Source organism: Saprolegnia diclina, assembly GCF_000281045.1.
Source record: "Saprolegnia diclina VS20 unplaced genomic scaffold supercont1.75, whole genome shotgun sequence".
Taxonomy (NCBI): Eukaryota; Oomycota; class Saprolegniomycetes; order Saprolegniales; family Saprolegniaceae; genus Saprolegnia; species Saprolegnia diclina.
Window position 1 is genome coordinate 117150 of NW_008246142.1, and position 23025 is coordinate 140174.

A 23025-nucleotide genomic window follows, 5' to 3' on the forward strand; every position below is an offset into this window, starting at 1 on the left:
AGTCAGCACAAAACTGCTCGTCGTTCATCGAAAGGGACGATGACGTGGGCAGTCGCATGATATTCCACCTGGTCTCGCACTCAATTATCGACCAATATATTAGTTAATGGCTTGTATACATCTAGTCAGGTCATCGGGAAGAAGCGTTGCCGATAGGTTTCTCGACATGTCGTGATTCCGCCAACAGTCTCGGTATGTGTGCTTTGTGCAAAGGAGCATTTAATGGCCGAAAAAACTGGGCCCACGCTTTTGGCCAATCATAAATTAGAGAAAGGACCGGATCCTACCTTGCAATCATTTGTTTTTTGTATGGGGTGTCGAGGAAATTAATCGCGAAACCTCCGACCTACATATTTTTGGGTGAGCGGCGAGCATGGCAGCCAAGGACGACGACTACGACTACCTCTTCAAGGTCGTCCTCATCGGCGACTCGGGCGTCGGCAAGTCCAACCTCCTCTCGCGCTTCACGCGCAACGAGTTCTCGCTCGAGTCCAAGTCGACGATCGGCGTCGAGTTTGCGACCAAGTCGATCCAAGCCGAAGGCAAGACCATCAAGGCGCAGATCTGGGATACCGCCGGGCAGGAGCGGTACCGCGCCATCACGAGTGCCTACTACCGCGGCGCAGTCGGCGCCCTCCTCGTATACGACATCACCAAGCACCCGACCTTTGAAAACGTCGAGCGGTGGCTCAAGGAACTGCGCGACCACGCCGACGCCAACACGGTTTGCGCGCCGCGACCAAGCTGGCTGCGAATGCTGATGCGTGCTAGGTGATTATGCTTGTCGGCAACAAGAGCGACTTGCGGCACTTGCGCGCGGTGCAGACGGACGAGGCCATGGCGTTTGCCGAGAAGCACAACCTGGCGTTCCTCGAGACGTCGGCGCTCGACGCGACCGGCGTCGACACGGCCTTCCAGCGCATCCTCACGGAAATCTACTCGCTCATGAGCCGCAAGACGATGCAGGCCCAAGAGAACGCGGCGAGCCTTCCCGCCGGCAACAAGATTGAAATCACGGCTGAAAACTCGGGCGCGGCCAAGGCCAAGAAGAAGGGCGCGTGCTGCTAAGCGCTGTGCATACCCAACGTAGCATGATCCGATTTACATATTGCACCTCATTTGTCGAGCGTTGTGGTTGTTGCATCGCTGCAGCCGGCGCGCCGACTGTGGCATCCTCCATGCACCCAACCACGTGCTGCATATTGGGAGCAGAAACACGTATCCAACTTGGAAATACTCAGATTGGTGTTTAATGAAATGGTGAAAGGCTAGACGTCAATGGCCCGGAACGTTGGTTTATGGCCCCGCGCCGAGTCGGGGACGCCGGCGCCCGTGTAGCGCACGGCGCTCTCGCTGTACTTGACGTCGTCGTGGTCGGTGGTCGCGCTCACGTGGCTTGCGTCGTCCTCGGCGCTCGAGCGTGGCGGCCAGAGCACGAATTTGATGTACACAAACCGCTCTTCCGGGTCAATGCCATGAAGCCAGAGCCCGACGGCAGCGAGCGAGAGCAGCCCGACGAGGTACACGGCCGCAATCTCGAGCCGCAAGAGCCCACAGCTCGCCAAGCCCGCGCTCGCATACAGAGAGCAGTCGCTGTTGTACGCGGCGAGCGACGCACCGAGGCCGAGGCCAAACGCAATGAGAAAGAACGCAGCGTCCGTGAGGAGCTCGCGGCGCTTGGTCGGCGTCACGGTCAGCGCCTCGAGCATCGTGCTGTGGTTCAAATCGGTCCGCGTCGTGTCGTAGACGCTGCTGCGCAGCTGGCGGACGCGCCGCGCCGCTTGGACCTCGCGAACCGCGCGCCAGAGACCGTAGATGAGTGCGACGCAGAGCACGAGGAGGCACGCGTCCCACGTGGGACCGCCGAGCTGGATGGCGACGCCATGTCCGGCTTGACCTAGATGGATCTTGAGGAGGCGCGGTCATCCGGGATGACGTACCGCGTGGGAAGCTGGTCGCATGCGCAATGAGGCCGATGGCGGCGAAGAGCGTCTGCGTCAGTCGCAGGCCGGCGGCGGCAAAGTCGCGGGCAAAGTCGGCCATGCGGCAAAGATGTTAAATGCGTCAAACGCGTCACGTGGCGCGCGTCAAACCGTCGGCCCGTGACGTCTGTTTTTTTTGCCACGCGTTGCGTTGACTGTGTATTTGTATGGTGTGTGGCATGAAAGAATAAAAAGATGGAAGCGGCGAAACGGCCTGGATGCGCCGAACGTTCCGGCGGTTTCAAGATTTAACGCATGCGTTAAACGCGACACGGGATCGATTCGACGGTGGCGAGAGTCGAGCTGATTCATTAACGGCCAAACTGAATGGTAAAAGTTGTTTTTGCGTGGCAACTAGAGGGCGGTGTCGAGAGATTTGGATGCGTAGCTTTCGTGCTTTTGGCGACCTTGGAGTTCCGCAAAAGCTGTTGGGCGTACCGGTACCCAAGTTCTTTGGATTGTGAGTGGCCGTGGCGATGACGCCGTGTCATCGATCCCAATGTACAACCATGATGCACAACTTACGTTATACTTTTGTGTGTGCGCGCTTTATTTGCATTAACGTTAACACTACTTTTTCAGTATTGCGAGCAACTAGACAAGCATCCAGAGCTGCACCCAGCCGACCGCTCACCCAGCAAGCTCTTATTGCACGTAAAATTCGACGGACGCATTTCAACGACAACGACTCTCTGACAAGTCGAAACCACTTGACTTGACGTCCAGGAAATCGTTCAGTGGCGAAAAGCTCTGAGTACGAAGGAAGACGCACCGGTGGACAGACCCACCGGTGTGTCTTGTGGCGGTCATGACTGGCGGATCAGCCGCAAACTATGTGTGATCGGTTGCGATAACTTTTCTACAACGACTAGCGAAGCAGATCTCTGCTGGTACTGCAATCCAATTCCAGTGTAAATGAATTAGTGGGTGCACAGCAGCAAAACCTCGACCTTTGCCCTCACCAGTATTGTTGCGCAGCACTCTAGTGTAACCTCGATTGCTACTTGTATGATAAACAAATACGCTTGGCGGTACTTGGGTTCCAGCATCAGCGCATTGACCAGCGAGAGTGCAGAGCTTGGTTGCACAAGCTCTGCGTGCCCACATTGTACACGTGTGGCCCAACGGAAAACTCACTAAAACAACTTGGTGTTTGTATACCATGGATGGATCTTTCGCACGTGACAAATGCAGCTTTGGCATTTCACACACAATTTACACCTAGCCATCGCCTTGCCACAGCGTGAGCAATGAAAGGCTACTCCTTTCACAAAGAACCGGAATGCTCCTGAATCAGAAACTCTGCGCAATGTGGACGCATGACGTAGGTATCGAAGGAATTGCCCGACAAGTTCAACAAGATCTGCCGGACCATGCGTTGCAAACGATAGACGAGGACAACAGTGTCGCTACGTCAACGAGCGTCTGTCGACGGCTGAAAATACTTTGGGCTGCTTCCTGCGAGGTCCAAAGACTGGTACGACGAGAACCAAACGCCAAACAGCGTACTAGCAAGTCGGTTTCATAGTGTTAAGATTACTTCAATTTTCTGCGAGCGATTGCTTCAGCGAATCTCGTGGCGTCGACCTGACAGATGCCCTCTGATTTTGCTTTTTGCGGTCGTCAAAGCCGTGGATCTATCGAACTGCCTCGTACCGGTAACGACCTCTGGCGTGATTGAAGGCCAGTGTCGAGGAGAGGAAAAGAAGAATCAAGTGCACACATCGCAGGTTGTGGCACGAGTTCATTCATCCAATATAAAGGAATCACCGCCGCACGTCTGATATTAGAACCAGCGCCATGTCGCTCGGTTGAAACGTACAGGAGATTGTTCGATCGACCAGCTCCCAATTCGTGGTTGGTTTTATTAATAGTCGTGGCATCGAACCCTCGCGCTATCAAGAGCAAATACTACTAGTACGTACTACTGTGCTGGGTCCGGGCCACATGTTCTGATAATGCACCCGCCGTACTGCACCAGCTGGGCTCCAGTTGCAAACGTACTACACTGTAGTCGAACACTCGAATTGCATCGGCCAACTTTCGGCCAGCATGAAAACGCGCTGCAAGACACCGTGATGCAGCGACGATGCAATACGTCCATCCAACGCACTAGTCGTGGCACTGTTCTACTAACTGTTCTACTAACTGATCTACTAACTGTTATGCTACGGTTGGTTGGATGCACCCAATGTGAAACGGGTCGGGTCATTCCCTACTCGCGACGTTTCAAGCTACAGTAGGCACGAATGACCCGCTGACACGCAAAGGTTGCATTGCCCACTTCTGATTTCGCCTCATGCCTCACAGCAGCGACGTGCTGCCATCGCCGTCCGTCGTCGTCATCGACGAGCCCGTCGTCGTCGAGGTCGCCAAGCCGCATGCAGCGTACCGGCCGGACGTCGACGGCCTTCGGACGCTGGCCGTGCTGCCCGTGGTCGTCTTCCACGCATACCCGGACCTCTTTCCCGGCGGCTTTATCGGCGTCGACATCTTCTTTGTCATTTCCGGCTACCTCATCTCTGGTATCCTCTTCAAGGAGAACCAGCGCGGCTCGTTTTCGTACGCGAGCTTTTACACGCGGCGGGTGCGGCGCATCTTTCCCACTTTGATCTTAGTCTTGAGCGCAACGCTGTGGATGGGCTATCTCTACTTGATGGCGGCCAAGCTCAAGGCACTCGCGGCGACGATGCTCGCGGGCACGCTCTTCTGCGCCAACCTCCAAGTGCTCTCGCTGGAGCATTCGTACTTTGCGCTCGACATCAAGATGAACCCGCTCCTACATCTCTGGTCGCTCGGCGTCGAAGAGCAGTTTTACATATTTTGGCCGCTCCTCGCGTCGATGGTCATGCGACTGTCGTACAAGCGCGCGCTGCTTCTCCAAATGGCCGTGCTAATCGGTAGCTTCGGCTTCAACATTGGCTTCATCGGCTACCACGACACCAACAACGTCTCGTTCTACAACCCGCTGAGCCGGTTTTGGCAAATGGCCATGGGCGGTCTCCTCGCGTACGTGACAAAATTCAATCCGAACGAGGCGTACACGAGCGTCACCACGTCGCCCGGTGCAGCCAAGGCGTCGTCGTCGGCTCCGTCGCCACGTCGCAACCATCTGCTGTCCGTGTCGGGCCTTGTGTGCATCCTCGTTGGCTTTTACTGCATCAACGAAGCCCGCTTGTTTCCGGGCTTTTGGGCGCTGCTCCCAACCGTCGGTGCCACCTTGCTCATCGCCGCAGGCCCCGACGCGATCATCAACCAGCATCTCCTCAGCAACCGCGTCGCGGTCTACATTGGCAAGATCAGCTACTGTCTCTACCTCTGGCACTGGCCGCTCCTCGTGTTTGCAAAAGAGCGGTACCCGGACGACCCGCCCATGTACGCCTCGCCGCTGACGATGCTTCTCGCGAGCTTCGTACTGAGTGTGCTCACATACAAGGACGTCGAGACGCCATTGCGCCGCAAGAAGGCGTGGTATGTGACCCCGACGCTCGTGCTATGTGTCGTCGCGCTCGGAATTGCTGCCTTGTGCGTCTACACCGACCCGTCGCAGTTTTCGGCCATTGAAATCGAAGTCGCCAAGTCGCTCACAGCCGCCGACGTCGAGATGGCACCCGTCGCCACGGCGCCCGCTGACTACCCCTCGCAGGTGCAGGCCCACGCGACCGAGGCAGGCAACAGTACGTGGACGTCGGTGCACGCGTCGAACGTACCGATCGTCGCTTCCGGGGCCCCGGTCGTCATCCCCGTCAATGCGTCCGTGCAGCTTGCTACTGCGGCCCCCGTCGTCGCCACCGACGCTCCTGTCAACGCGACCGAGGTCCGCGTTGTGGCGACGGCGGCACCGATCGTCGCCACGGCTGCACCGATCGTTGCGACGGCTGCACCGGTCTTGAAGAAGCGCCCGCCGACGACGCTGGCGATGGTGCGCAAGTCGCAAGTCGACGGCGCATGGAACACGGGCGCTGGCATCACGTGTCCCGCCGACTTGCCGTATGTGGCCAAAGCGATAACGCCCAAGCCATTTCCGTTCAAGGAGTTCATTAGCTCGGCGTACCCCGAAGTGTGCCAGCTGCTCAACCCGCACCACGAAGAGAACGGCGTCCTCGTCGTCCTTGGCGACTCGCATGCAGACATGACCAAGCCTCGCATTGTACGTCTCTTTGAACAAGCTACGGCTGCGCAAAAGCCGTTCCCGACTGTCATCTTCAAGACGCGGTTTGGGCGCGCGCTGCTCTCGTGCCGTCCCGAGTTCTCGGCCAACATGGCCATGGTCAAGGCGCTCAAGCCGCAAGCCGTCCTCTTGGTAATCCACTGGATTCAGTACCTCAACCCCGCGGCCCCCGCGGGCGCGCCGCAGAGCTACCCACCCAAGTGCTGCTGGGAGAACGGCGTGCCGTGCAAGGACCAGAGCATGGCCGACGTCGACGCGCTCTTGTTGGACCTCCAAGACGAGCTCATTGCGCTAAGGGACCTCGGGATCAAGGTCTTCCTCGTCGACCAGAGCCCCGAGTACGACCGCATGAACCCGGCAACGTGGCTCCACGGCGAGACCGTCAAGCTCCCGACCGAGCCCGTGCTCAAGTCGGTGTTCCAGCACGAGCGGCAATGGCTCTTTGACCGCCTTCACCGTGTCGTCGCCAACTCGGATGCGACCTTGATCGACTACGCCGACAACTACTCGGACGGCGACAAGATCAAGTTTGTCGACGACGCCGGCGTGCCATACATTTGGATCTACAACCACTTGACGTCGACGGCCGCGCGGAACCACCTCTCGGTCGTCGATAGAGTCGTGGCGGCCGCCATGACGCGCCACGCATAGTGCTCGCCTCCAACGACGCCAACTAGAGTCCTAGTCCATTTCCTAACTCCATCTCTATCTTAAATACAATCCAACTCGACTTTTATGCGGTCGGAGACGCGGTTAACTGGACGTACAACAGCAACAAGGGTGGTACCTTGAACCAACGCTGCCGCCATCTTCGCGCCGTGCTCACCGCCTTGTAGCCGACACCGAACATGACAAGGACGCCCAAGACAACAGTAATATATCACAAGTCCGAGGGGCATGCCACGCATTGGCCTCCTACGTGGCATGCGCAGCGTAGGGCTCGGGCGGCGCACGGTACGACGTTTCGCTTGGCGACACCGGCCACCCAGCATGGAAGCGGCGCTCGTCCGGGTCCATGCGCGCGAGCCAGAGACCGACAAGTGTCCACATGGTCAGCACCGTCAAAAAGTCGAACGCAATTGCTGCCCGCAGTGGACCGCAGCGCAAGAGGGCCACGCTTCCGCAACCGGCGTTGAGATCGCTGGCCGCGGTGGACAAGCCGACGACGAGTCCCGCCAAGCTTAGAAGCACGTCGACGACCAGTGTGACTTTAGTCGTTGTTGTCAACGGCACATAGTGCACATCGTCGTCGTCGTCATCGTCCAACTCTTGACGAGGGCGGGAGGCAATGTCCTTGTAAACGACGACGATCAAGACGGCGCCTTGGAGAAGCAGCAGCACCAAGACAACGAGCAGCGCTGTCCAAACGCCACCGCCAAGTTGCGTCGAGACGCCGTCGGCGGTTGTAACTACAATACACTGTCAGACCTTTTGTCGAGTCGGTGATGAGAGTACCCGTGGGAAAGGCGCCAGCGAGCGCTGCGAGGCCGACACCCGCGCAGACTGCTTGGAGCACCCGGCCAACAACGGGCAAAAAGTGTGCGACCTCTTCCGACCAATCAAGCTCGTCGTCATCTTCGTCGTCCTCGCCGTGCTCATGCGCGTGAAGAGGTGGATTAGGTGCTTGCGGTCTCTGGCGATGCGCTCGCTTTCGGGCGATCACAAAGAGACATAGGAGCACGAGGAGCGCGAGGCCAATGAGGATGAGCCCGACTGCCATGCCAGTCGTGCCCGAGGAAGTCGCATCGCTCGTCAATGTGGTTTGGTTGCCTCTGCCAGCGTTATCGATCGGGCTGCGCGTCGTGATCGTCGTCACTGGCGGTGTCGTTGGGGACGTCGTGGTTGGCGTCGGTGTCGTTGTCGGTGCCGGCGTCGTCGTCTTGGGCGGCTTGGTTGTCGGCGCGTGCGTAAGCGCATCTTGCTTGCTTGGGTAAAAGCAAATGGAGCGCAAGGTCGATACGGTGATCGTGTTGATGCCGTCGCTCAAGGCGCAGTTGCTGAGGCGTGAGCTCAAGAAGCCGGTCGCGAGGAACGTGCCGCAGACGACCGAGCCGCAGTCGCTCGCGACGAGGCTGAGGTCAACTCTGTTGTCCATTAAAGCGGACAGGAAGTCGCAGCTCGAGAAGCCCGGGAAGCCCTCGAGCGACTTGAGCGCGCTGTTCAGCGCCTCTGCGCACGTCGCCGTCATCGTCGAAAGTGTGCAAATCGAAGTGCGTTGATTGGCGGCTTTCCGCCAATCAGTGCGCGACCAACTCAGATCCTTGCGGCGCTGACTTTTGCGCTGAGCTGAATTGCCGGACGGGACCCCGACTCTCCAAACTGCATCTACCAAGCGATTACATAATATATACATACTAGAGATACTATAAATGCAAACTTTAATGGGAGTATGAAGCGCTCGTGGGCAAGGGTTGGCTTCCGTACAAGCGCTTGTTGTGCGCGTATGACGGAGTGTGGCGAACCAAGAGTGCATAAACTCTTGGGCGAACTGACCAAGGATAATATTGTCTATCCGCACGTTTACGAATTCGCGAATCCGTGAAGCAATTGATATGAATGAATGCTCAAGTGAGTCAAGTGCCGAGATTTCGGATCGGAATGCGTTGTGAGAGCGTGCCACGTCATTTGTTGAGCCGGATAGACTTCGACTATCCGGCGCCTTGGCCGACATCGGTTGCCGTTTGTGCTGAGGCAACTTGGCGTCTCTCGTTGACTGCGAGTGCGATGGAATTTCCCGCCGTTCCCAGCAGAGGATTTTGAGACCTGTTTAGACACGACCAGTGACTACCAGAACTACCGCCCGCAGAACACGATTGTTGTGACGTGGAGATGATTATGTTTGGGGTTGTATCAAAATGTCTTTCATTTATGTTTCATGTATCTAAGATACATTCCCTACACCAAGAGCAGCGCTAGACAGACGAGAAGCGACCACGTAGCCTTCATGGTTGGTCCCGACGGCGCTGCAAAGCTCGTCACGTTGGTGGCGTTGGGCTTGACCACCTCGGTGGTCGACGTCGCCGTCGTCGATAGTGGCCGCGCGGTCGTTGCCACGGCCGTCGTATTGGGCGCACTGGTCGTCGCAGGACGAGGCATGGTCGTCGGCGGCGTCGTCAACGCACTGAGCTTTGTTGGGGACAAACAGGTCGGACCAAAGTCCGAGATGGCCATTGTGTAGTTGGTGTCTCCGTCGGTCACGTTGCAGCCAAGGAGGTTTTCGTTCAAAAAGCCCGTCGTGATGAGCTTGATGCAGTTTGGCGACAGAGTGCAGTCTTCAGCGAGGTAGTTCAGATAGGTGCCGTCGAGCGAGAGGAACCGGAGAAACCGGCAGCTGCCAAATCCCTTTTGATTCGAGAGTTTGCCCAGCGAGTCATGGAGCGCCTTGTAGCATGCCGTCATCGTTGAGAAAACTAAAATGAGCCACCGCAACGCAGCGCCTCTTGCTTGCAACTGCTGGCCACAGATCGCCTCAAATCCGTCTCCGATTTCTGACTATCATTTCAGGTGACAACTGGACCTGAAATGGTCTGATCATGTTCACTGCAGTCGGGTCTCGGCAAGGCTGCTAGGCAGAGCGGCCGTGCAGTCTCTCACATCCAAGGGAATGAAACGGTATCCATGTACTCACAATGTTTTGTCAAATAAACGTGTACCTTCACAACCGCAGCGTACGCGCCTTTGCCATCGCCACGGCAAGTCCACGGACAAGGCCATGCCTGTACTGGTTGTATCGAATTGCGGGCTGCGTCGAGTCGGAACGGGACGTTCTCGAGGTGCTCCACGCACAAGGGTGGTGGCCACTGCCAGCAGACCTCCCGCCCCTGGCTTCAGCGAAGGCGGGTTTTGTCCCGGAGCTGGCCGCTAGGGTTAGGCTTGGCGGGTATCAACGGAACTGCCAGCCCGGGCTTTAAAGCCACGCGTTCTCACGCAGTCCACCAGTTAAGCGGTCAATATAGACCGGAAGTGTTCACTTCCATTCTTTGCTTCCCCACTCACTTGTATCCCTGTTCCCCGTTCCCACTTGATGCATGTCCTTGGATGAGCAAGCAATCATGGTGCACGGAGCGACTGCGTGGAGCTGTTGTTGCAAATGTTGACGTACAACTGAAGGAAGTCGACATGCACAATCGCCCAGGAAGAGGCATTGTCGAAATATCGAATGCAGACTCGGGGCACTCACGAACGCATGGGACCAGAACATACCACTGGCTCGGCGCATGCAGCTTGGTGAGGTTTCCGTGTTGGTTGCTAGCACATTGCATAGTTTGGCGCTGTATATTGGTACAGAACGCTGAGAACGATTTGTAATTTGCTACCGTTGTCAACCACGCGACAGAGCAGAAGCCTATGCTGGCAGTGTTTTGATAAACAACAATGTCCTAGCCATGGCGAAGAAATTGGCATGAACTGTATTTATCTCCGAAAACCCAGGCAACTGAAAACCTTTACTACCTACATCAAGAGCAGCGCTAGACAGACGAGAAGCGACCACGTAGCCTTCACGGTTGGCCCGGACGGCGCTGCGAAGCTCGTCACATTGGTAGCGTTGGACTTGACCACCTCGGCGGTCGTCGCCGTTGTTGTCGATAGTGGCCGCGCCGTCGTTGCCACGGCCGTCGTATTGGGCGCACTCGTCGTTGTAGGGCGTGGCGTGGTCGTTGGGTTTCTTGTGAACGCGCTGAGCTTTGTAGGGGACGAGCAAGTCGGGCCAAAGTCCGAGATGGCCATCGAGTAGTTGGTACGGACGTCCGTCACGGTGCAGCCAATGAGGCTTTCGTTCAAAAAACCCGTCGTGATGATCTTGGCGCAGGTCAGCGACAAGGTACAGTCGGCGGCGAGGTCCTCCAGAAAGGTGCCGTTGAGTGAGAGCCCCCGCAAAAATGGGCAATTGCCATAGCGCTGTTGGTACGTGTTTGAGAGGTTGTTCAGCGTATATCGAAGCGCTTCGTAGCATGCCGTCATCGTCGTCAAAATGAAAATGCGCCACTACAGCGCAGTGCCTGTTGCCTACAACCGCTGGCAACCCATCGACTTACATGCGTCATCGCATTCTGACGCTCGTTTCAGGGTCAACTGAAACCAGACTTTGGATGTACGGTAAGCGTCCATCCTGCTCACTCTTGTTCCTGTCCACTGGACTGTAACTATCACGCTATGAGCCTACCACCACACATCTTTTTCAGGCGATGCGATGTTGAATCAACCATAAAATGGTTGATTCATTTACGTCCACCGGATTGGCCACTCGTTTGATAAGGTAAGATTGTGCAAGGTGCTCTCTCTTGCAGCGACATCAGAAGCAAAACCAGTACCCAGAACCATTGGAGATATGGTCAAGTAGAGCTCAAGGGCGTGGATGTGCGTTTGCGTCATACAGTATGTGGCTGGGAGGATGACCACAAAGAATGGCGCTGTCGAAAATAAGTGTACTACAGTAGTACCCTTCCAGGAGCGCCAGACTCTGGTCGTGCGGCGCTGTCGTCCATCTCGCCAGATTCTCAGCACGATCTCGAAGTGAATGGGAAGAATTACCGGTAGTTAGTGTAGATGCATTACCTAGTGTCTAATGCAAATATGAGGCAAAACTGGGCAAAACCTAACCTTTCCGCTGAATCTGCCACGTCATCTCTTGGTTTTTGTAGCGAGCGTGTAACCGGCGACTTTCGAGCTGCAGTCATCGTGCTCATGTCGGGGCTCGGCAACTTGATTCCGCTTGGGAAGAAGGAAGACAAGTCCAAGAAGAGCGAGGACCTCACGAGTGGCCTCATCCCGATCGGTGGCAAGGCGCCAAAGGACGACGATAACGTCGATGACTTTGATCTGGACGACCTTCTGAGCGACACGCCCAAGAAGAAGGCGGATGACTCGCCTGGTACGCCCGTCTCTACCATTTCGACGTACCTCGCACACAACCAACCCCGTAGGCAAGTCGTCCAAGAAGAAGAGCTCCAAGTCCAAGGTAGGTCTGGTATATCACAAGCGTATGCGGCTGACGTCGGGTCTAGTCAAAGTCGTCGCCAAAGTCCAAGTCGGACAAAAAATCCAAAAAGGTAGATGGCATTTTAGAGATTGATGATGTGATGCTACTATGTCCATAGAAAGACAAGTCGTCCATGGACTGGGATGCGTCCGGCGACTTGGGTGCGTCCGACGATGCCTTTGCGTCGCCGCCCAAACCGTCGTCGTCATCGCGGAAACCCTTGTCGTTTGAGAACGACGACGACGTCATCGCGCAGCTAGCCAAAGGCCCCGCCAAGAAGAAAAGCATGCAAAACCTCGATGACGAGTTTGCCAGGGCACTTGGCTTTGACGAATCCGAGTTCTTATCGGCGACGAGCCCTACGAACGATGCAGATACCGAGGACCAGCCGCCACCGCCGAGTGCGCCGCCACCGGCACCAGAGCCGTCTTCGGCCCCCGCACCCGACGACCGGTTCTCGCTCGCGTCGTCCTTCTTTCAAGACGATGCTGGCGATGAGAAACCGAAAGAAGACTCGTTCTCGAGCGATCGGCGCGGCCGCGGACGTCGTAGTAGCACAGCAATGATGGACGACGATCCATTTGCGAAAAAACCGTCCAAAATTGAGAGCCTCGACATCTTTGGGTCGTCGCGCCGACGCAGCGACGGCACGGACGCACCGACCAAGCCGTCTTCAACTACACCGCCGAAAGCCACCCAGGTCACCCCGCCCAAGGCAGCCACTGCCGACGTGACACCGCCCAAGACGTCCGCACCGGACAGCGATCTGCCGGCGTTTCCTTGGATGAAGAAGAAAACGGGAGCAGAGCCAACACCGACACCGAAGGAAACTCCACCGGTATCCGAGACAAGAGCCGACACGGCCGAGGCAACACCGAGCTTTCCATGGATGCGTGCCAAGGCCGACGCACCAAAGCCCACAGACGAAGCGGTCGTCGACGACCCGCCAGCGGCGCGGCGTCGAAGTACCAAAGCTCCAAAAGATGCTGACGATGTGGATCCGTTTGGTACTGACGAGACGCCGTCATTTCCGTGGATGAAGAAGAAGACCGAAGGAACGCCTGATGTGACCAAGGCAGACACGAGCAGTAGTGACATGCCATCTTTTCCGTGGTCCAAACCAAAGGTCGACGAGCCGCCGCCGCCAAGTGCCAAGTCCAAGACACCGCCCAAAGCTATCGAAACAAAAACCACCGACGACGACGAGTTGCCCGAGTTTCCATGGCTTAAGAAATCCAATCCCAAAGAAAATGTTCCGGCACTTCAGGAAGCCAAAGAACCGCCCAAGACTGTACCACTGGCGACGCCATCCCCCGAGAAGCCCGTGGCGGCACCGTCACCCGAAAAACTCGAAGAGCCCCCCACACGACCCCGGCCGCGTGTTGACACGGCCCCTCCTTCAGAACCCGAGCCATTTCGAGTGCCGGACGAGCCTGTGATCAATCCCAGCGTGGTACTGGAACCAACGCCAGCAGAGCCGCCACCGGCCAGCTCGCCAGCGCGGTCGCCATCGATACCAATGGCCACAGAGGCTCCGCCCCGTGCGCCGTCGCCCGTGTCCCCCCGGCGCACGTCCATCGAGGCACCGCCGTCACCAACCCACCGCGGCAGTGGCAGTGGCTTTGACAAGGTAGATGATATCCCACAACCTCTATCTCACCTTGAACTAGTCGGCATCGTCGCCACCAAAAGCAGCAACGGGTTCGCCGACGCGGGCGCCGGGCTACGGCGGCGACGACGGCGGGGGACCGCAACGGCTCAGCCCGGCGTCCCGCGGCACATTCCTCGACAATACTATGATCGTGCCCGCATTCATTTCGCACCAACTTGAAGCCAGTCAGGCGCTCGTCGCGAGCTTGGAGGCGCAGGTGCAGGCGCACTCCGCCGACAAGACAGCGCTGCAGTCGGTCCACGACCAAGTCTGTTGCTCGAGTTTTCGTTGATTAACAAATGGGCACGCTCTAGGTGTTGTCGTCTCTCAGCCACGAGACGGCGCGGGCAGCGGGTTTTGAGAGCGATCTTGCTGCCTCGATGGCAGCTTGCGCGGCTGCGACATCCGAGGTTGGAGTTGTCGTACGTCAGCATAATGAACGACGACTAGGCATCGACACTCCGAGCGGGCAACGCGACGTTGACCACTCAAGTCGGTGCGCTCACGCAAGAAAAACAGGTGCTGTACGTACGTAGTAGCTCGATCGCACGCTAGCGTAGGCGCTGAGCACGGAGCTCACCATGCTACGTGTACAAGCCTCTTCGACCGCCGACCTACAAGCGCAGATTGCCCAGCTCCTTCAAGACAAGAGCATTCTGCAGGCCGAGCTCCAAAACGTGTCGTCCAAGCTCGTCCTGGCGCAGCGCGATCTCTCGTCCGAACAAGCACTCCACGCGCAGAGTGTCGAGCGGTTCAAACGGCTCGAGCACGACCGCGCCCAGGAAGCCCTCCAGCAGCAGCGTTGGCGCGACGAAGAGAACCGGCACGCTGAGAAGGAGGCGGTTGAGCGGCTCTTGACCCAAGTGCGCGCGGCTGTGAGCAACCTCAAGGTACTCCTTAATTTTTTGGGGGCTTGAACATTCTTGACCTATTTTCGATGGTAGGTGCTACAAGAGAACGTTGTGTTTGGCAAATCCGAAGCCGACGTGCGCAGCATGGGCGAGAACGAGTCGCGGTCGCGCCTTCTGCTCGAGATGGAGGGCAGCTGCAAGGCGTATATGAGCCGGACGCAGGAAGAGTGCCAGCGTCTGCAATGTACAGCGTGTCTCTAGTCTCTGGAATGCCTCGAATACTGACGTAGCGCTGCTCTCGGCGCTTGAAACCACGATGCGGTCGCTTCGAGGCGAGCACATGGAGGAGAAGGAGCGACTGCGCAGCGAGCAAGCGCGTCTCGAAGAGCTCGCGTTGCACTTCAAGTCGCAAACGACACTGCTTCAAGAGCGCACCGACACCAACACCAAAGTTGTGTCGCAAACCCTCGGTACCTCGGAGACTATCAACTTGATACAAAGAGCAATTGATATTCCATAGCCAGTTATATCCAAGACATTCGTATTGCCGAAGCACGCATGCACAAGCGCCGCGAACAGCACCAAGAAGAAGAGCGGTCGTTGCACATGGCCCGCGCGGTCGACAAGAAAAGCACGTCATCGATCGAACTGATGGTTTGTATGTAGGCGTTTGCTGCGCAGCAGGAAGAAGCGCTTCGCGACCAGCGCATCGTCCAAGATCGACACCAAGCCGAGGCCCAGCGGTTGAACGAAAAGCTCGGTCGACTTCGGGCCGAGAAGCACGCGTTCGAAGACATGATTGCGCGGTACGCGACCGAAATGGAGACGCTGGCCGAGATGCAGCGTCATCTGGACAACGAGAAAGACTCCCTTCGCCACGCTGCGCAGTGCGTCGAAGCCATGGCCGAGAAGGTCAAGGCCGCGAGCGAAGTGAGTGCGGCCAACGAGCAGCGCGCGCTGGAAGAGCGCGACCAAGCGCAAGCGATGCTGGAAGCCATGCACGACGAACGGCTCCGCCTCCAAAAGCACTGGAGCCAAGTCGACGAGCGCGAGCGACGGCTCCAAGAGGAAATCAAGTACATGGACGCGACGCGGCGCAAGCTCACCGAGGAACGGTCGAGCCTCCTCACGCACCGACGCCACGCGCGGTCGGCCACCGACTGGTCGCGCCCACCGGCACCCATTGCGGCTGTGAGTTACGCTCGAGAGTACGAGGCGTCGACACCGCGCTCTAACCAGACGCCACCGACACCAACACCAGCAATGTGGCGACCAGAGGCGATGCCCCAGCATAAGGACCCGACAGGTCTAAGTCCGTCGTTTCGGACCGAGATGGAAGGCTTCTGGTCCAAGGGCAGCGGGATGGGTACCTTAGACACATCATCTGATCTGGCGACCAGACTCAGAATGTGGGAGCTAGATCCGGCGACGTCGCGCCAAACGGCGCAGCTCAAGGACCGTATGTTTCTCTCGTGTGTGGGACTGGACCACTCCAAATACACGCCCCCGCGTGCCGGCGTACCAATGTCCACGTACGGGCGCACGCCGTCACCATCGCTAGGTTCGTTTGCACTCTGACAGGACAGAGATCGCGCTGTCTTTTTAGTCCAACCAACTATAACTTTTTTACGCAACACTGAGGAGAGCGCGACACACTCGTACCTTGGCCGTCGACGGGAAATTTCTCGATTGCATTCTGTTCCTCAATGTCCTCAGTCTCTCGTAAGGGAATAGGGTCTCCATATTCGGGTACGTTCTTGGAGAGTACGGAGCTGTTTCGATCGAATATTGTTCCAAAGCTGCACACACAGTGCAAGTGGAAATCGAATAAGGTTAGTTAAGAGGCCGCCCACGAAGACGACCGGGGTAGTTATCAACTAGTACTAGAAGCGTACAGTAGTAGGGCTAGAGTCGCACACCTCAGGCCATGGGAAATGCGTGAGCTGCTTGGTCGTTGACGTGCGGTGGTTCAACGAGGTGCGCGGTGCTCGCTGACTGGGTATGGTGGTTGTGCGACTGCTGGAAGAGAGCGCGTCTCTTTTTTGGTCGCAGCTTTACGAGGAGCTGCTTCGAAAATACTTGGAGACGACTCGTGGCGCGCGTGCCTGTGTGCTTGGAGCGGGTTCGAGCACTGTTGAAGACGGCTCTAGTTGCTCCCGTTGTCCAGAGTCCATCGTGTCGTGGACCGTCGGTTGTAGCAAAATGCTGCGCGTAGCCTCGTCGTCTAGACCACGTTGCTCAGTGCACGATCGACGCCAGCGTACGTACCAGAACTGGCTTCGTCGCTGTCAGCTCGGCGAATACGTTTTCGGCGGGGCGATCCACTACGCCTCTCCCTCGTTCTTCTTCGTCGGGTCGACCGCAACGATGGAATATCCACGTCATCGTCGCGACCTACATGATCCTCGATCGTCATGTGCCATCACATTATGGTGACGTACGCAGATCCTTCTCGTCCTCGCTATCTGCAAACTCGACGAAGTCGTTCGGGACGACAAAGCCGTCCATTTCGTAGCCGTCGCTGCCATCGTCCAGCGCAAGTGCAAAGTCGTCGTCGGCAAGTGCAAAGTCTTCGTTCTCCGCGGGCGGCGCTTGGACTTTATGTGCGACAACGACCTCGGTCTTGGTCGCTTCGTTGAGGATCGCACGAATGTCTACTTTGCACAGCGGACACGTCGACGAAACGTTGGCCCACGCGCGAATGCAAGCAAAGCAGAACCGATGGCGGCACGCAATCGAAGCGCCGGTCACGACCGCCTGCAGGCAGATCGCTACGCACAGTGCATTGTCAGTCGGCCAGCGAACGCGGTTGTACCGCACGTGGTCGCTGCGCCGCCACTGACGTCGGCGGACGGCGGCGCGCGAAAGTACCGGCTCCGGCGCATCGACCACCTCCCACACTTGATACTATTGTTGCCTCTGCCACTTTATGTTTCATGGCAGAATAGATAGATAGTCGATGATAAGCTTAGACTCTAGACCGGTGGCTCGGGCTCAAGTGTTGTCGTTGACGTCTGGAGACCCGAGCTGCCTCGCCGCAGCTCAACCGTGTCCGTGAAGAGACTATACTCGCTCGTCGCAGTCGTGGCATCCGTCTCGCGTGGTGACGCAATCGCCAGTGGAGACGACAACGAAACAGCCATCTCGGCCCGTGATCGGAGCTGCATTGACGCCTCGAGATGATGGCTCGATGACGCATCCTGCTTGAACCATGGCGAGAGCGGCCCGTCGTGCTCGAGCTCGACACTGCTTGGCGGCGCGTGGGTCTGGGTTCGCCCGTACGCAGCGGCTCGCTGGACAACAAGGTAGCAGGCAATGAACCCAACGACAAAGACAAAGACGACGGCGACACCGACGAGGGCCTTGGCGTACGCCGGGTCGGCAACGTGCGTACTCGTGATCACTGGGTACGCGGTCGTCGCGTTCAGCGTCGTCGCGTTGGCGACCATATTGCATGCACCTGTTGAGAATGGATGTGGCAGTAGCAGATCCTGGGCGCGAACGCTGGACGGCAATACACTGTACGCTGTAGCAGGTCGGTTCAGCTTGGGTGGCGGCCAAGCCGGATACTTTCAGTGGGCACGCATGTCGCGTCGCGCCACCACCTGACGTGGCAGCGGCTGCCACCAGCGCGATGCGCGGGCCTTCAAGCTTTTACGGGACTGGGACTGGTGCGTCGCCCACCGCTATTCATTACGTCATGCCCAAAGCGGCTTGAGTAGCCTGGCGCCAGCGAGCGAGGAACCAACAAGGCTTGATGTTCTGTGATCCAAACAGCTCACTAACGTTATCCTAGCTCAATCAGATAGAGAAAGGCCGCACCGCAGTGCCATCCAAGCGTAGCCATGCGATGGGCCAACAGCTCCTATAAATGAACAGAGCTGCTTGGTTTTGGTCATTGGCTTCTGGTGCACAGCAATTCTTATGGTCGACGCGTTAGTTTGGGAGGAGATGGGTTGGCGGACGCTGGACGCGATCTTGGACACGGCTCGGCACAAGCGAGGACATCGTCTCGTCTCGACACCTTTCTTTGCTGCAAGAAGACGCGCTTTGGGCATGGACTTGACAGGATCAGCGTCACTGGAAGTGCAAGTCCCCTTCAACACCGCTCCTCGACTGCCCATGAGCAAATTTGTGATTCTGCAAATTTGTTGGCTGGCGTGTCGCAGACTGGAATTCGCTTGGAGGAGTACATGGGACTGACGACCGATGCCGTGCCGGCGCGACCCAAGGGGCAGCAACCTTCTACACGAGCGCACGTCTCGCTTCGTGCAATGCATCACCCGTGCCTCTCCCGCTCATTGCGTTCGAAACGAGCCAAGTCCACATCACGGACGATTTGTGGTAATTCAGCAGCCGTCAACCAACTGCAAGCACCCATGCCACACGATCCCCGGGCGTTCCTCGAGAAGCGACAGGTCCTTGGACAGAGCCGCAAAGCTCCACCCAGCAGCGTCCATGATCAACACAGTCCAACGCTAGGAGGTTCTCCAGGCTTTAGTTTACGGGTGTCGTGCTCGTGCCACCAAAGCTGCAAATGATTTTCTTATTTCTCTTCATTGTATCGAACCAAGCCGCCAACACCGGGCTCCGAAGCCTTCAAGGACCCATATTTGCACTCACGTGAGGGGTTCTCGCAACGATTCCCAGAACAATGCAAGATGCCCCCATCTTTCAACACCGGAAATGACCTTGGTGTCCAGTGCAGTACGGGCACTACACGCATCGGTGGTCAATTCGGCGATGGTCGATTCACAAATCTTGCATTTCGTTTCGATCTGCATGCTTCGGTCCGGCTTGGCTTCTTTATAAACCACCCACAGAGCCACCCATCGGTCCCTTCTTGGGCACCCACCCAACACGAACCTCGCCATGCACTTGCGCCGACGAGTAGACTTAGCCATCCCTCGCGATACCGACGTCCACGCTCTAAACTGTTGTTGTCGGTGGTAAACAGTTTGGCTTGATAATTTACAATAGATACGGCAACACACTACCATGTCGCCTCTATCTTAGAGCGCAAAGCTGTCGTTCGAGTCCCGACTCTTGGTGCGGAGGTACCGGCTCGAGGCCAAGTCGGTTGAGCTGTGCATTTCCGAGCCGCTAAAGCTCGAAACAAACGACGGGTTGGGGCTCCCAGACACGAAGCTCGAAGGCCCGCTGCTCGTGGTGGAGGCGTGGTACCGGCGGGAGCTGTTGGTGTCAGCGGCCGCGGCGGCCCACGCGTTCATCTCGCGCGGCGGCGCCGTCGCATCCGACTGCGCCGAGAGTGGTGACGCCGGCACGTCACTGCTCACGTACGATTTTTCGCTGATCGGGTACGTCTCAAACTTGTTTTGAAAACGGTACGGCGGCGGTGGCGCCGATGCTGCCACGTCCTGGGCGGCTGACTCCCACGTAAATAGACCGGGCTTGACCCCTCGGTCTGAGCCACCGAGGACGGCCATGTCCCGCTGCGAGTCGAGCACGTTGCTGGGTCGACTCCCGACGACGACGCCGGTGGAGGCGTCGGGCGCCGCATGGAACCGACCACCGACGTACGTGCTGTTGTCCATCGCCGACTTGGTAAACGCTCGGATCGACGGCATGTCGTCGTCGTCGGCGTACCGTGTCGAACGCTGGCGCGTGAAGAAGCACCATCCGATGAGCAGCGCTGCGAGCACGGCCGCGACCGACACGCCGACGATGACTGCAATGCTCGTGCCACTTCCCGAGCTCTCTTCCGTCGCGGGTGCTGTTGGCGTCGCGGTCGTTGCCCGGAGTTTTGTCGGCATCGGTGCATCGGTCGGACCAGCCGTTGGGGCCGACGTCGGTGCTGGCGTCAATGGAGCGGGTGCCGACGTCGATGCTGTCGGCTCGGGCGCCGGCGTCGGTGCTGGCGTTGGTGCTGGTGTTGGCGCCGGCGTTGGTGCTTGTGTTGGCGCCGGCGTGGGGGCAGGCGTCGGTGCTGGCGTCGGCGCTGGCGTCGGTGCTGGTGTTGGAGCAGGCGTTGGAGCAGGCGTTGGTGCGGGCGTTGGAGCAGGCGTTGGTGCAGGCGTTGGTGCGGGCGTCGGTGCAGGCGTTGGCGCGGGTGTCGGCGCGGTCGTTGGCTTGGGTGCTTCCGTTGTCGGCGTCGGCTGTGCAGTCGACGGGCTTGGGACCGGCGTCGTCGTGTTGGTGGCCTGCGCGTCCGCCGTCGCTGCCAATGCGAGAAGGAGGAGTGCGAGGAGAGCGGTGATTCGTGCCATGATGCGTCGACGACTGCGCGACGCACGGCCAGAGTTCAATTGAGCGCGCACGCGACGAAGGTGCTCGGCGCTCCTGAGATCCACATGGCTTCCGCACCCAGCCGGATCTTTCGTCGGCGCTCGACCAATCATCGTGCGGAGCGGTCGTTTTGCGTGATGCCATTGGTCAGCACACCGAGACACTGTGCCAAAATTGTCCATCTCGGCGTCGCGTCTGTGCGCCGCCGAGATATGAGCGGCGCGTCATGAACGATCCCGAGACCAAACTGTACCAAGGTCCACGCGATGTGTGTCTATCTTGAGGAGGAGCCGGTGGCGTCATTTCGTAGTTACCGAAGTAAGTCGACTTGAACAAAGGGCAACTTGACCGCGCCTCTGGCCATGGGTGCTGCAACGCGGCGCCAAGCCTCTCACGCACCGATGCAATGACGCATACTTGGGAGGAGTAGTACTATGGTACAGCAGCAGTCGCCGTACGTCACAGCGTCGGGCGAGCGGCCGAGGCAGCACGGGCCGACCACAGCTCATCCTGGTACCACAGTGCACACGGCGAGTACCGTGTACGGTACGCTTCGGTGATCTCATCCATGCAGCGCCCGGTGATATACATCGTTCAAGCGAGTGGTATCACGACGCCTCCTCCTCCGTGATGTCGCCAAGGAGACGACGACCTCTGCCTACTTGTCGTTGCTGGGATGAGATGGACAGCCTATCGTTCTACTATTATAGTCGCGGTACCCTAGTCCTCGAGCGTCCAGTCTTTCGCACGTCCCACATCTTGGATTGCAAACACATTTGTCCTAGGCGTGCGTGGACGCATGCCGCGTCGACGGTCGCGTGCGACTTCGTCCTTGAAGCTGTGTCTGGCACTTCCTTTATCACGAGTCGAAATGTGCAAGCAAGTCGACGCAAAGGACATAGGCATATCTTTGCACCGTACTAAAGAAGTGCTTATAACGTGAACGCGCGGTCGTCACTGGAGCGACCCGAGAGCGCCGAGTCGCGCTCTTCGGACGACCGCGCCGAGAGGAACGAGTCGTTGTTGGGCATCGTGCGGTCCGTTTGCATCGCGGCGGCCGACGAGTCGAGTGAAAACTGCCACGGGTTGGTCGACCGCCCCGGCGACGACGCCCGGTATCCGCCGGTGATGTCGCTTGTATACGAGCCGTGGTCGCTGGCCACGTCGTCGGGCATTTGCCCATGGCTGTCGGTGCCGCGCGAGTCCCATGTGAAGAAGCTCGTGCCGACGTCAGCTTCCAGCATCGACATGGAGATCGGTGGTACGTCCGCATACTCGTTGTTGCGGCCGTTGTTGATGGTACCTTGTTGGTGGTGGTGTTGCTGGTGGAAGACGATGTTATTGTCGTTGGGGTAGTCAAAGCGGCTCGGGCCCGCCGCCTGCGACGATGTATAGACGTCTGTCGGCGGCGCTGGCAGCGCCTTCATCGCGTACTCGCCGGCATACGTCGACCGACCAAACTCGGACTTGTACCCGCGGGCCGTCATCATGTCGTCGTCGTCGTCGGTCATGCGGCGCTGGCGCAGAATTAGGAACGCGACGAGGCCACCGAGGACTGCGACGGCTGCGACGGCGCCAACGACGATGATCGTCACGGTCGACGAGTTACTGTCGTCGGTGGCTGTCGTCGTGCCATTCTTGGTCGCGGACGGTGCTTTCGTCGTCGTCGAGTGCCCGTTGGAGCCCGAGCTGCTGGCCACGATCGGCGCATCGGTCGGCGTCACGACAACCGGCGCCGGTGTCAACGGCTTCAATGTCGTGGTGCTCGGCGGCGTCGTCGTCGCCACCGTCGTCGATGGCTCCGGTGTTTTGGTCGATGGCGCCGCTGTCGTCGGCGCGACCGTGGTCGGCGCCACGGTCGTGGGCGTGGGCTCGGGCGCCTTGGTCGTGGGCGCGGGCGTCGGCGCAGGTGTCGGTGCCGGCGTCGGTGTTGGTGTCATCGGCGGCGGCACGCTCGTCGTCGCGTTGCCGTCGGCGCGCGCCGTCGCAACCAGCACCGTGGCCAGTACCAGCAGCGAGCGCAGCAGCTGCATTCGTCCGCCAGGAAAGAACGTAAATACGCCGTCCGTTCATCTTGATGTCCATGCACCGCCTGTCCCAGTACGACCCAGGTGTTGACGCGTGACTCACATCGCAAGTCGAAA

General features: G+C 58.3%; 11 protein-coding genes across 11 annotated transcripts; 3 read left to right on the forward strand and 8 right to left on the reverse strand.

Moving 5' to 3' along the window:
• The first annotated feature begins 321 nt into the window (after positions 1-321).
• SDRG_14637 (Ras-like protein Rab-11B) lies at positions 322-1242 on the forward strand. The gene is made up of 2 exons (XM_008620781.1): positions 322-724; positions 772-1242. Exons 1-2 carry the CDS (start codon positions 374-376, stop codon positions 1066-1068), a joined length of 648 nt encoding a protein of 215 aa, XP_008619003.1. The 5' UTR covers positions 322-373; the 3' UTR covers positions 1069-1242.
• Positions 1216-2133, reverse strand: SDRG_14638 (hypothetical protein). Its single transcript, XM_008620782.1, has 2 exons — positions 1941-2133; positions 1216-1897 (listed from the first exon to the last, which is right to left on the reverse strand). Exons 1-2 carry the CDS (start codon positions 2041-2043, stop codon positions 1269-1271), a joined length of 732 nt encoding a protein of 243 aa, XP_008619004.1. The 5' UTR covers positions 2044-2133; the 3' UTR covers positions 1216-1268.
• Positions 2134-4276: 2143 nt separating this feature from the next.
• On the forward strand, positions 4277-6907 carry SDRG_14639 (hypothetical protein). Its single transcript, XM_008620783.1, has one exon. It carries the CDS (start codon positions 4282-4284, stop codon positions 6802-6804), a length of 2523 nt encoding a protein of 840 aa, XP_008619005.1. The 5' UTR covers positions 4277-4281; the 3' UTR covers positions 6805-6907.
• Positions 6908-6940: 33 nt separating this feature from the next.
• SDRG_14640 (hypothetical protein) lies at positions 6941-8350 on the reverse strand. The gene is made up of 2 exons (XM_008620784.1): positions 7609-8350; positions 6941-7562 (listed from the first exon to the last, which is right to left on the reverse strand). Exons 1-2 carry the CDS (start codon positions 8339-8341, stop codon positions 7069-7071), a joined length of 1227 nt encoding a protein of 408 aa, XP_008619006.1. The 5' UTR covers positions 8342-8350; the 3' UTR covers positions 6941-7068.
• A 641-nt stretch (positions 8351-8991) lies between these two features.
• SDRG_14641 (hypothetical protein) lies at positions 8992-9552 on the reverse strand (the record flags this gene model as incomplete). The annotated part of the gene is made up of 1 exon (XM_008620785.1): positions 8992-9552. The coding sequence occupies one exon, from the start codon at positions 9550-9552 to the stop codon at positions 9049-9051; it is 504 nt and encodes a 167-aa protein (XP_008619007.1). The 3' UTR covers positions 8992-9048.
• Positions 9553-10605: 1053 nt separating this feature from the next.
• On the reverse strand, positions 10606-11115 carry SDRG_14642 (hypothetical protein; the record flags this gene model as incomplete). The annotated part of the gene is made up of 1 exon (XM_008620786.1): positions 10606-11115. The coding sequence occupies one exon, from the start codon at positions 11113-11115 to the stop codon at positions 10606-10608; it is 510 nt and encodes a 169-aa protein (XP_008619008.1).
• A 710-nt stretch (positions 11116-11825) lies between these two features.
• On the forward strand, positions 11826-16309 carry SDRG_14643 (hypothetical protein). Its single transcript, XM_008620787.1, has 13 exons — positions 11826-12025; positions 12078-12112; positions 12159-12203; positions 12252-13763; positions 13804-14052; positions 14099-14194; positions 14235-14303; positions 14345-14674; positions 14729-14879; positions 14926-15105; positions 15156-15253; positions 15302-16001; positions 16056-16309. Exons 1-13 carry the CDS (start codon positions 11839-11841, stop codon positions 16211-16213), a joined length of 3810 nt encoding a protein of 1269 aa, XP_008619009.1. The 5' UTR covers positions 11826-11838; the 3' UTR covers positions 16214-16309.
• A 753-nt stretch (positions 16310-17062) lies between these two features.
• SDRG_14644 (hypothetical protein) lies at positions 17063-17520 on the reverse strand (the record flags this gene model as incomplete). The annotated part of the gene is made up of 2 exons (XM_008620788.1): positions 17063-17406; positions 17451-17520. The coding sequence occupies 2 exons, from the start codon at positions 17518-17520 to the stop codon at positions 17063-17065; spliced, it is 414 nt and encodes a 137-aa protein (XP_008619010.1).
• Positions 17521-17610: 90 nt separating this feature from the next.
• SDRG_14645 (hypothetical protein) lies at positions 17611-18084 on the reverse strand (the record flags this gene model as incomplete). Its single annotated transcript, XM_008620789.1, has 1 exon — positions 17611-18084. One exon carries the CDS (start codon positions 18082-18084, stop codon positions 17611-17613), a length of 474 nt encoding a protein of 157 aa, XP_008619011.1.
• A 1486-nt stretch (positions 18085-19570) lies between these two features.
• On the reverse strand, positions 19571-20957 carry SDRG_14646 (hypothetical protein). Its single transcript, XM_008620790.1, has one exon. It carries the CDS (start codon positions 20860-20862, stop codon positions 19648-19650), a length of 1215 nt encoding a protein of 404 aa, XP_008619012.1. The 5' UTR covers positions 20863-20957; the 3' UTR covers positions 19571-19647.
• Positions 20958-21755: 798 nt separating this feature from the next.
• SDRG_14647 (hypothetical protein) lies at positions 21756-22973 on the reverse strand. Its single transcript, XM_008620791.1, has one exon. The coding sequence runs from the start codon at positions 22912-22914 to the stop codon at positions 21814-21816; it is 1101 nt and encodes a 366-aa protein (XP_008619013.1). The 5' UTR covers positions 22915-22973; the 3' UTR covers positions 21756-21813.
• Positions 22974-23025: the final 52 nt, after the last annotated feature.